At 33.6% G+C, this 10,298-nt stretch overlaps 3 protein-coding genes across 3 annotated transcripts; 1 reads left to right on the top strand and 2 right to left on the bottom strand.

Annotated features, from left to right (window-relative positions):
• Window positions 1–1,688: 1,688 nt before the first annotated feature.
• Ythdc1 (YTH domain containing 1) lies at window positions 1,689–3,663 on the bottom strand. The gene has a single exon (XM_053750493.1). The coding sequence runs from the start codon at window positions 3,451–3,453 to the stop codon at window positions 2,119–2,121; it is 1,335 nt and encodes a 444-aa protein (XP_053606468.1). The 5' UTR covers window positions 3,454–3,663; the 3' UTR covers window positions 1,689–2,118.
• Window positions 3,664–4,511: 848 nt separating this feature from the next.
• On the top strand, window positions 4,512–7,123 carry Gdap1. The gene is made up of 5 exons (XM_053750934.2): window positions 4,512–4,774; window positions 4,849–5,041; window positions 5,389–5,568; window positions 6,136–6,336; window positions 6,583–7,123. The coding sequence occupies exons 1-5, from the start codon at window positions 4,652–4,654 to the stop codon at window positions 6,882–6,884; spliced, it is 999 nt and encodes a 332-aa protein (XP_053606909.1). The 5' UTR covers window positions 4,512–4,651; the 3' UTR covers window positions 6,885–7,123.
• Window positions 7,124–7,167: 44 nt separating this feature from the next.
• Fitm (Fat storage inducing transmembrane protein) lies at window positions 7,168–9,741 on the bottom strand. Its single transcript, XM_053750932.2, has one exon. The coding sequence runs from the start codon at window positions 9,516–9,518 to the stop codon at window positions 8,436–8,438; it is 1,083 nt and encodes a 360-aa protein (XP_053606907.1). The 5' UTR covers window positions 9,519–9,741; the 3' UTR covers window positions 7,168–8,435.
• Between the last annotated feature and the right edge of the window lie 557 nt (window positions 9,742–10,298).

Here is a 10,298-nt window from a genome sequence, read left to right as displayed (position 1 = left end):
ATTTAAAACTCTCCATACGCTTGGTACCTATTAGTCGAACTGTTTGTGTGTGTTGTGGCTATTAGGTACAATGAGACCTCCTCTGTTTGAAATAGAAAAAGATCTGGCCATCCACGTAAAGTTCGTACGAAAAAGGTAGTCAAAGCAGTAAGGGAAATAATTCGAAGAAATCCTGTCCGAAAGCAAAAAAAAATATCACGGGAGGTGAAGATAGCGCCTAGAACCATGTCGCATATTTTAAAAGATGACTTAGGACTTGCAGCCAATAACAGACGTACTGGTCATTTAATAACTGATAATTTAAAAAAGTAAAATCAAAACAAGTACTGAAGCGGTACGCAAAGGGAGGTCACAAAAAATTTTTGTGGATGAGATTTTTTTTATAATTGAGCAATATTTTAATAAACAAAATGACCATATTTATGCTCAAAGCTCTAACAAAGCTTCACACTTAGTCGACAGAGTGCAACGTGGGCATTATCCGATTTCAGTGATGGTTTGGTGGGGTGATAGCTATGAAGGAGTGACTGAGCCATACTTTTGTAACAAAGGTATTAAAACATCGGCACAAGTATTCTTGAGAACTTAGTTAAGCCCCTTAACAACATCATGTTCAATAACCAAGAATAGTCCTTCTAGCAAGACTCGGCAACGAGTCTCAAAGCTCGGTGCACGCAGTCTTGGTAGGAATCATACGTTCAGACTTCATCAGAGCTGAAGACTGGCCGTCGTCTAGTCCCGATCTTAATCCGCTGAATTTATTTAGTAAACCGTTCAACAAATATTTTTTGAAAAGAAAAGGAAAGAAAAATAGAGTTTCAAAGTGACAATTTTCGTTAGAATCAAGTATCCCCCCTCTACCAATGAAACGGTGGTTTGTTTAGAATTCCAACGTTACGGCATTAATACTTATATAAGTACATAACGAAATTAGAAGAAAAACTATCACACCTAAGTTGGGTTTATAAGTATACGATTAATAGTCGACCAACTGTTTCTTCTATAAAACTTCGAGCTGGTGGCATGGTACGTAACTCTCGGTCATTGAATCCGACACTTGTTTGGTTGGGTAAACTACCGAACCATATACTGTGCAACACCGGACAAGCTCTTGGCTGGTTATTTTGGTTCGATTATAAATCCTATGGGATTATTTCAGTTTTTAGTAACACTAATGCCAGAAGTAAGTACCTCGTAATTATTATTTATCATTCTGTTTTCAGACGGGATAACTAATTTTCGGGAGATAGGTAGGTTTACCCTAATTAAAATAAGTGATTATTTGTTGCTATTTGTTTTGATGACTCAGTAGCTGGAGACTGATATGACATTTGTTTTTTTACTAGAGAACTTTGAAGAACAGGTTGTATATCTAAATAATATTTTAAAAATAATACATAATAAGTCAATTTACAATATAATCATTGTGGAAGATCATACTGTACTTGATTTTTTATAGGTGTTAGTGTTAACATTTAGACATTGAAAATTAATTTATATTTAAGTTATCCTGGACATAATTGAAATTCAATTTCATTATTATTTTTAGATACCCCACAGAAATCAAAATAGCTTAAAGATGATTGTTACAATGATAATGTGAATAATTGAAGTGGAAACCATTCCTGAATAACAACAAAATGGGATATACATAGAAGTGGTTTTGAACAAAAGAAAAAGAATTGTCATTATAAAATTAATTTTGGGATCTATTTCTTCTTTGGTCTAACTTTGTGTATAATTTAAATTTTATAAAAAGTAAAAATAGGTGGAAATATATCACAGATATCACACAACATTTATGTGTTGCACAAATAATTCTAACAATTGCTCCATCACTGCATAAAATACACAGGTAACATGAATGACATGTTTCACAAGCAGCACCCTAATACAATAGCATAGACTCTGTCACTCTGTCAGTCACTTGAAATGCATGACTTATGACATACTTGATGCTGCAGTTTCACTTTGATAAGATTAGTCCAAATAAACACATGTCTAACAGTTTATAAAGGTTCATCACAACACTTTTCATGATTCAATAAAGTTCAAAGTTAAAACACAATTTTTTATTAGCATCAAATAATTAATACATCGGTGGTCAAATATACAGTTCTATCGTCGATCTCGATAAGATCTATGTGAATCACGATCACGACTTCGTTCATGTGAGCGATCTGATGTACGCCACAGAAACTCATCAACAGATCGTTCATATGACCTTTTATCATACATTAGTACTGATCGAGGATAATCAGCCATCTCATAATAGCGTGGTGGAGGAGGTGGTGGTGGTGGCAATCCATCAAAGGATGACAATGCCCCACTGAATCCAGGAGGAGGTACATATGGCAATGGTGGAAGTTGGTGTTGCATAGAACGCATATACTCAGCCACATAAGCCTCTGCAGCAGCTGATCCGCTGCTACTGTAGCCGTCTCGACCTCGAGCAAACCACCCTGGAATCCTATCCCTCAAATAAGGAGATGGAGATCTTCTTTTGTATGAATTACCACCCAATCTATTTCTTGGAGGCATGAACATTTTTCTTCTACTTCGTGATGCAGCGTTCAATCTATTTCTAAAGTTTGAACCTCTAGAAGACAATGGTGCTCGATAAGTTCTGTAGCTCCCTCCACTTTTCAAATATCCTTTTTTAGATGATTCTTTAGACTTTCTCAAAATAGGAGTCATTTCAATACCTTCGTCTTCTGGAAACAAACGGCATAACTCCTCTGCAACTTTAGGTTCAATTTCTTGGCCATCTCTGCCGATTTTGACTGGTTTTCCCTCATTCCATGGGTTATATAAATGCAAAGTACTGCTAAAAGGCAATTCTTTACGACATATCCAGTCAACTTTAAATACGCCATCCAATACTTTAGCCGAAAGCCCGGGTGGCAAGACCCAAGATATTGGTGGAACATCGCGTCGGGACTCACTTCCCAGTCGGGCGAAACCTGCAAACTTACCACTTTCTTTGACTGAAAATATTAATAAAACATTTCTGGATTCTCGGTATGCCTGATTCAAATTTGCTTCATTCTGTGGTAAAGTAGACCAAACACCTTTAGCTTTAGACAATGTTATATTTTCTGCATTGTTTGACTTTATCAAGAAAAAACGTGTGTCTCTAAATAAGTAATTCAATTTTGTCATATAATCATACGTTTTTATTTTGTTGTTGGAGCTAGTCACACTTCTTCGTTTACTTTGTATAGGGGAATGGCTTGCAGATTTCGTTCGTTTACGATTTGCGCGTCTTTCTTTTGATTTCGTACTAACTGTGCTTATACTTGGTGTGCTCGACTCGCTTGATGAGGAGCTTGACACTTCACTTCGAGTATCGAAGTCCTTCCCTTCTTCCAATTGTTTTAATTCTTCGCCAATTTCTGCTTCTACTTCACCAACGCCAAGGTTGACGGCGTCGGTGTTGTTAGAGACCTCCATTTTCAAAACTCTCACTGAGTAAATACCATCACTATTCACTACATCGATGTAAATACACTTTGTTCCTAACCCACCCACTTTAAAAAATATATTATACTAGATAGCAGTGGACATAATAGGTGGTACTGATTTAGAAAACAAATTTATTAAATGTAGATAACGACCGTCCGACAGCAAAACCAAAACGAACGAACCATAAACCAACTTGTTTTTTGATAACCATAACTAAGACCATAAGAAGGAACCATAAACACGGTAGATAAAAGTACCTATTGAAAGTTGACTATGGCATGGATTTAGTAAGTAGGTACTTCGTATGTAGGTACCTACTAATAGGGAGTATTACTGCACATTTATCCTGCCAGAGTTAGGTACACAAAATTATTGCCGCCTTTTGCTATGTCGATTAAAACGTTTATTTTAGAGTACTTTATTAAACATTTCATTATGTAAGCATTCATTTGTGAAAATATACAACAATGTAGCATATTCGTGTGCGCTGAGCTTTGCGTATATGCTAGGGCATATACGCAAAGCTCAGCGCACATGAATATGGCCATGGAATAGGTTCCATGGCCAAAATGTAGGCGAGACGTAAATTTTTCCGTTGAATTTATTCTGACTCGGGGAAAGTTTTCAAAACGATATCTGCTCAAGAACGATGTATATTTTCTTTCTTTCTTTCTATTTAAAATATTCTAACCTTTATGCAATTTTTTGCGGGTGGGAAACGAAAGTGCAATGCACATAAAATAGTGGCGTGACATCAACTATGACTACAAATTTAAGAACATTAAAATATTTGTGGTGACAAGGTGGTGATTACCTGTGACTACCACATGTACTGGTACATGTGGTGTTCACAGGTATCGCCGCGACATTGTTACCATGCCTACATCACACAAAGCCGTGACTTTGCTCGTCCATGGAACAAACCATCCTAACAGCTAAACGGCTGCAGACAGGCAGGACACAAGTAGCTACAGTGTGGCAGTAGACAGGGCCTTTTATTTAGAAGGAAACGGAAATCTGCAATTTTTGTCAGCTGATTTTGTAGATAAGGTTGGTAGTATAGTGTTATGTAGTTTGAAAACTATTCACCTGTATTACAAATTTGTGAATTTATATTTTAAATGGGTAATAATTGACCGTTTTATTGCTATTTTCACTGTTTACTGTTCTACTTAAATCTATCATAATGCATTTTGTGCAGAAATATATAGAGAAATTGCCTCTAAACAAAGCAAATACGAAACAACCTACCGGCAATAAACCAAACATATTGCTTTACTGTAATTATTATAGTTTTTATTCTCAGAAGGTGAGTTTTCTGTTAGCAAATAATAATTGTATGCGGTTCTTAAATTTATTATTTACTAAATTTATGAATTTTAGGTTCTTATGGCGCTTTATGAAAAAAATATAAGCTTTGAACCATATATCGTGGATATCACTAGAGGAGAACAGTATTCATCTTGGTTCCTTGAAATAAATCCTCGAGGAGAAATCCCTGTGCTTAAAGTAAACGATGAAATAATACCAGATTCTACAAGAATTTTGGATTATTTAGAGAAGTACTTAGATCCTGGTATGTTAAAGTAAAATTGTAGTTTATATGTAGGTAATAATATGGATGCTCTCAGATGGTAGTTAATCTTTATCATGTTTTGGGTTTAATTCACAATGTAGGGGAATGTTTCCCATTACACTTCAAATCAGAACAAATTCAAGCACTGCTGTTTGACAGCAGAAATAGATGTTGTTCTTTTATAATTCCCCTTTTACTTTCTCATTGTGACCTGATAAGCCTAATACACATTTAGACAATGAACAATATGATTGCTGATGTCCATGAACTGCATTGTTGGTTTGCCTTCACACAACCCACATATTTGTTTGCCTACTATGCTATAAAGTAACATATTTCTTTTTCAGAACTGCCTCCACTTATCAATGTGTCTACAGATGACAAGGTAATAAAGAATATAAATAAATTTAGAGATCTTGTTGAAGCTCTACCAGCTGGAGTAATAACTGTTGGTTCATTTTTCCATCCTCATTTATCTGGAAGACCCAAGTTTCCATTTGTTTTGCCTGTGAGAGAATTACTGAAACGTAAGTAGTCTTTGACAAATATTGTGGATATTCTTATTGATTACACCATTACAAGCACTGGAGACAGATTTTGTTAAAATTGACAAAGTGGCCTTCTTACCAATGCTATCATATAGTATAGTATAAGTATAGTAGTCATATACATATAGGTGATCTAAACAAGCAAGTTGCAAGTTTCCTGATAATCTTTTCCTTCACTACTATACTATGTAGGTATGTATGTAGACATAGATAGACATAAAATGTATGTGAAAGGTTATCAAAAGCTCTTTGATATATCAGTTACTCATACTATACAAATATACTACTATGATAAACCATTTACCACTACATTAGTATATATTTATGTCTACATTCTATATATTTATGTCTACATTCTAGTAGGTACACTCTTTATTCATCAACAAAGTTTTGTGAAGTGACATGATAGTATGGTTTCTTTATTTTACCAAACTACAGCAGACTATTTATCATCTTTTCGATAGTTGCTGTCCTGTCAGGAAACAGTTTTGAAGCTTGTTGGCTAATATACAGAAATATTTAAGTGTTTTAAATAAATATTTCTAGATGGAGACATGGGAAGTTCCCAAAATTTAAGGAAGTTGGCTGAAGAGAATCCTAAAGCCAAAGCTATTCTGTTGTATAAAGCTGAGATACAAGATAGGAAACACGAAATATTAGCAAATGAAGAAGAATACTTTAAAATATTGAATGTTGTTGATGAAGTACTATCAAGAATAGAAGAAGAATTGAGGAACCAAACTGAAGGTAACAAAACCAGACAAGTCATAGTTAAACTTAATATGAATTAGGCAGAATATACTCTACAGACTTTAGATATTGTAAGTGTAATTACAATTAAAAACATCAAAGACAGATTTGAAATTTTACAACAATTACAATCAAGAGCCATACATTTTCCTTGTGAAGAGCAAAATAATTTGCAATAACCCAAGACCAATATATAAATCCATCTAAGTATCTTTGATAGTAACATTAAAATATTATTTCCAGGTAACTGGTTGTGCTGTGAAAACTTCAGCATAGCTGATATTACCCTGGCTATACTATTACAAAGACTTTGGGAGCTCGGTCTAGAAAACAGATATTGGGCAGGTGGAAAACGGCCTTTGTTAGAGAAGTACTTCAACCATGTCAAACAAAGAGAATCTTTTAAACAAACTATCCCTAACCTTCCTGTCCATATTAAAATGATTCTCTTTTCGCAACCATCTGCTTACTTAGGTGTTGCAGGAGCTGCTTCTATTGGTATAGTTATTGCTGCAGTGTATATCATACGAAAATTTGTTCATTAAAATTCTCTTATTAATGTTCTTAGCAATTTGTAATAAGTTTAGTTATTTCAAACATTATTATCGACCTTTATCGACATTATTATCGACTTTTAGTTGTTGTAGTAAAAAGTTTTAATTTGCCTACTAACATTATATAAATTGTAAAAAATAACAAACAGTATTACAAAGGATTTGAAAACTTTATTCATGTTAAGTATTTTTAAATATACATAATAGAATAAATAAAAGCTTTCAAAATATGCATTGTAATAATTGTAGGTAATAATAATAATAATGATGAGACTATCAAACATTAATATATTTTTTAATCATATTCAAATATAATATTTATATAATAACTACAAATGCAATACATAATATAAATACAACAAGAAAACAACAGTAGGTACCTAAGTATTGTAATTGATCAGTGCACAGATACCTACATACAAAATATCTGTAGGGGCGCCCTAGAATTTCAAAAATCATTTGATTAGCAAATATATCTATGGTATAGAGACCGCACCACGAAAGAAGACCCTTGGCAATATTGTTTTTGTTTTCAGCGCCAGTAGCACCACATCTGCAAGACTTCTTTCATGGTGTAGATTCAAACCTCACGGCGATACTTAGAATAAGAAATGTTGCGGCGCGGCGGCGTGTCGTTAATCCGCCTAATATTCAATCTCGATTTTTTTTCCTGAGACTACAAGATTATTTTTCACTAGACTGAGTCTGGTTTGAAAGTGAGATGAGTATAATTACGTCTTTTATTACACATCTTTATTATTTACGGGGTAGACAACGCTTATCCAGCTAAACACATTGCCATTGACACTGGACCTGGTCCTGGAAAAAATGTGACATATTGACATGCCAAACTGAATGTACTAGTGAAAATTAATCATCGAAATAATCAAGTAATGAAAACTTGATGAATGTAGTCAGATTGCATTAATCTCGTTCTTTTTTTAATTCAAGATTATTTTGAATGTATAATTATATTTAAAGTAATTATTTCCGAAGTTTACAAAATGTAGTCACAATTGTTAATCCAATTACTTGTTGCCCATATCTAATCTGTTGCAATATCTATATCTCTGGTTAAAAAGCAGCCTCAGCTGCTTTGAGAAATGCAACATGTGCATTCAATGTGGCTAGGTATTTTAGGCCATAACACAATGACCATGTCACCATACTCAACACACATTTTTTGTTGTATTTTGAATTTTCAATGTTCATAATATATATCATATACCTACATAACATTAATAAAAGTTATAAGAAAGCACCAAACTAATATTTTCCCATATTAACTATCAATAAATATCAAAGCTTCTTTATTGTGACATTTTTTAAAATAATTCATGCAATACTAAATCTATAATGTTGATCATTAAACTGTTTTAACTTTGACAAAGTATATTGCACAAATGAGTTCCATCACCTTGCTACTATGTATTAATAGTATCTTAATATGAACATAATTAAGAAAAATCTTTGCAGATCACATAGAGCTAATAAATTATATTCCATACAAAGGCTTTCTGAATTTCATCACCTCATTGTTAATTATCTTGCTTCTTCACTAGTTGGATCATCTTGACTTTTATTCAGTGGCATTCCCATAAAATGTTTTCCATTTGATGTGCTCATCTTTTTTTTTGGTATAGGAGTTCCTGTGATTTTGTCTTTATTATATTTAAATATGCCATCACCTGGGAGATTTGGAACAATATTTGGTATAGTGTACCAAACTCTATAAGTCACAAACCAAGTCAGAATTGCTATTACTCCACTAATAAATTTCTCAACCATAATGTGATAATACAATATTGTGGAAACTAGCATGACATCCCAAAGCAACTGCAACAATGATATAGCAATAAGAAATGCTCTCACATAAGGAGTAAAATTGTCATAAGACACTCTCAATACTTCCAATTCATCTGCATTTATGTTTTTAAGAGGATTTGTGCTTACAGATTTATCGTCCACACTTCTAGAATACCTTTCATCTCTGATATAATCTTTGATACGTTCCCAGCCATTGATGGATTTGGCTTCTTCTATCATTACCAAGCTAGAATATATCAATATAAAACAATGCCCAGATATATCAAATCCATTCCAGAAATGTCCATTTTTCAAACATGTTATTTTATTATCGAAACTTTTTGAGTTGCATCTTCCATATTTAGTTTCTATAATGTTAAAAAGAGTTGTCCAAGAATACCAGAAAATTGTAGCAATAAATAGTCTCAGCATGTGACCTGTGACGATTAGTTTTCGTTTACCACAGCATGTGGTATATGATGTCAACAATACGTAAGGCACTGTTAAAAATAATGTCCAAAACCATCCAATTTTAACAAAATACTGATTGAATACGTTGTCACTTCTTGAAAAGTATGTTTTTGGAAATGTTAAAACATCAGCTATGAGAGACAATAAAAATAGAGCACCTAAGTACAGGGCTATTTTTAAATTGGTATCAAAGAATAGTAACTTCTTACAAATGTGCACAATCATTAACACGAGAATTTCAGTTATAGATGAGGCTTCTCGGATAGGTTTAGTACCTTTTCCCTCTGGCTGGTCATTTTGTACTTTAAAATTCATACGAGAATTTTTAAAACTTCCTCTGCTTGTCATGATTTCTGCCTAGGTCAACATTTAACCACATTTATCACAATCAGCAGAAACAGTCGATCGCACGCACAGACACAAGATTTAGTTATGTATGTTATGTTAGAGTCATGTAGTCAACTATCGTTGCGTTTCGATTGACTATCGATAGTTTGAGTAAAAGAAATAGTATCGGTAGCCGGGTTTGGTGCAATACTATTGATAAAGAGCTATGGATAGTATCGAACTGTTATGACGAGAAGACTGTCGATAGTATTGCACTACGTTATTGCATGCTATCGATAGTCTAATCATCATCATGATTCTATAGTATCAATAGGCCAATCAATAGTATGGCTAGAATTTTTCGATTGAAACTATCAATTGTAAAACTATTGATAGTTCGACAACACTAATACAATACATTGATATGTCACATTTACACTCAGCCCTATTGGGCAGGGAAGTGAACATCCCAGTGAGTGGGCAGCACGAGTATCGTCATTTGTAAGTATTTTTCTATTTTATTTTCTTTGTTTTCCATTAAATCCCTTTATTAAAACATCGATGGTATGTCTTGTAGTATCGATTACGAAAAAAAATATCGAGTCAATTTCCAAAAGACTACTTCATCGACCTTTACTTTGAGTGAAAACATGGTGAAGACAGTGAATTATTTCATCAATATCGATGAAAAAGACTTTATTTGTAATGTTATTAAAATATATAAAAAATGTGTTTTGTCGTGTAGAATGTTTGTGTGTATGTATTTATGAATGATTACATTTTTTCTTGACGGACAGATAG

This window comes from Plodia interpunctella, chromosome 10 (assembly GCF_027563975.2).
Source record: "Plodia interpunctella isolate USDA-ARS_2022_Savannah chromosome 10, ilPloInte3.2, whole genome shotgun sequence".
Lineage (NCBI taxonomy): Eukaryota > Metazoa > Arthropoda > Insecta > Lepidoptera > Pyralidae > Plodia > Plodia interpunctella.
This window is presented reverse-complemented; position numbering and strand designations above follow the sequence as displayed.

Bases quoted from the DNA above. Each gene is read 5' to 3' on its own strand.
- Fitm (XM_053750932.2), bottom strand. From the start codon at position 9,518: ATGACAAGCAGAGGAAGTTTTAAAAATTCTCGTATGAATTTTAAAGTA.
- Gdap1 (XM_053750934.2), top strand. From the start codon at position 4,652: ATGCATTTTGTGCAGAAATATATAGAGAAATTGCCTCTAAACAAAGCA. The intron at 4,775-4,848 runs GTGAGTTTTCTG...TATGAATTTTAG, and splicing joins ATAGTTTTTATTCTCAGAAG to GTTCTTATGGCGCTTTATGA. The intron at 5,569-6,135 runs GTAAGTAGTCTT...AAATATTTCTAG, and splicing joins TGTGAGAGAATTACTGAAAC to ATGGAGACATGGGAAGTTCC.
- Ythdc1 (XM_053750493.1), bottom strand. From the start codon at position 3,453: ATGGAGGTCTCTAACAACACCGACGCCGTCAACCTTGGCGTTGGTGAA.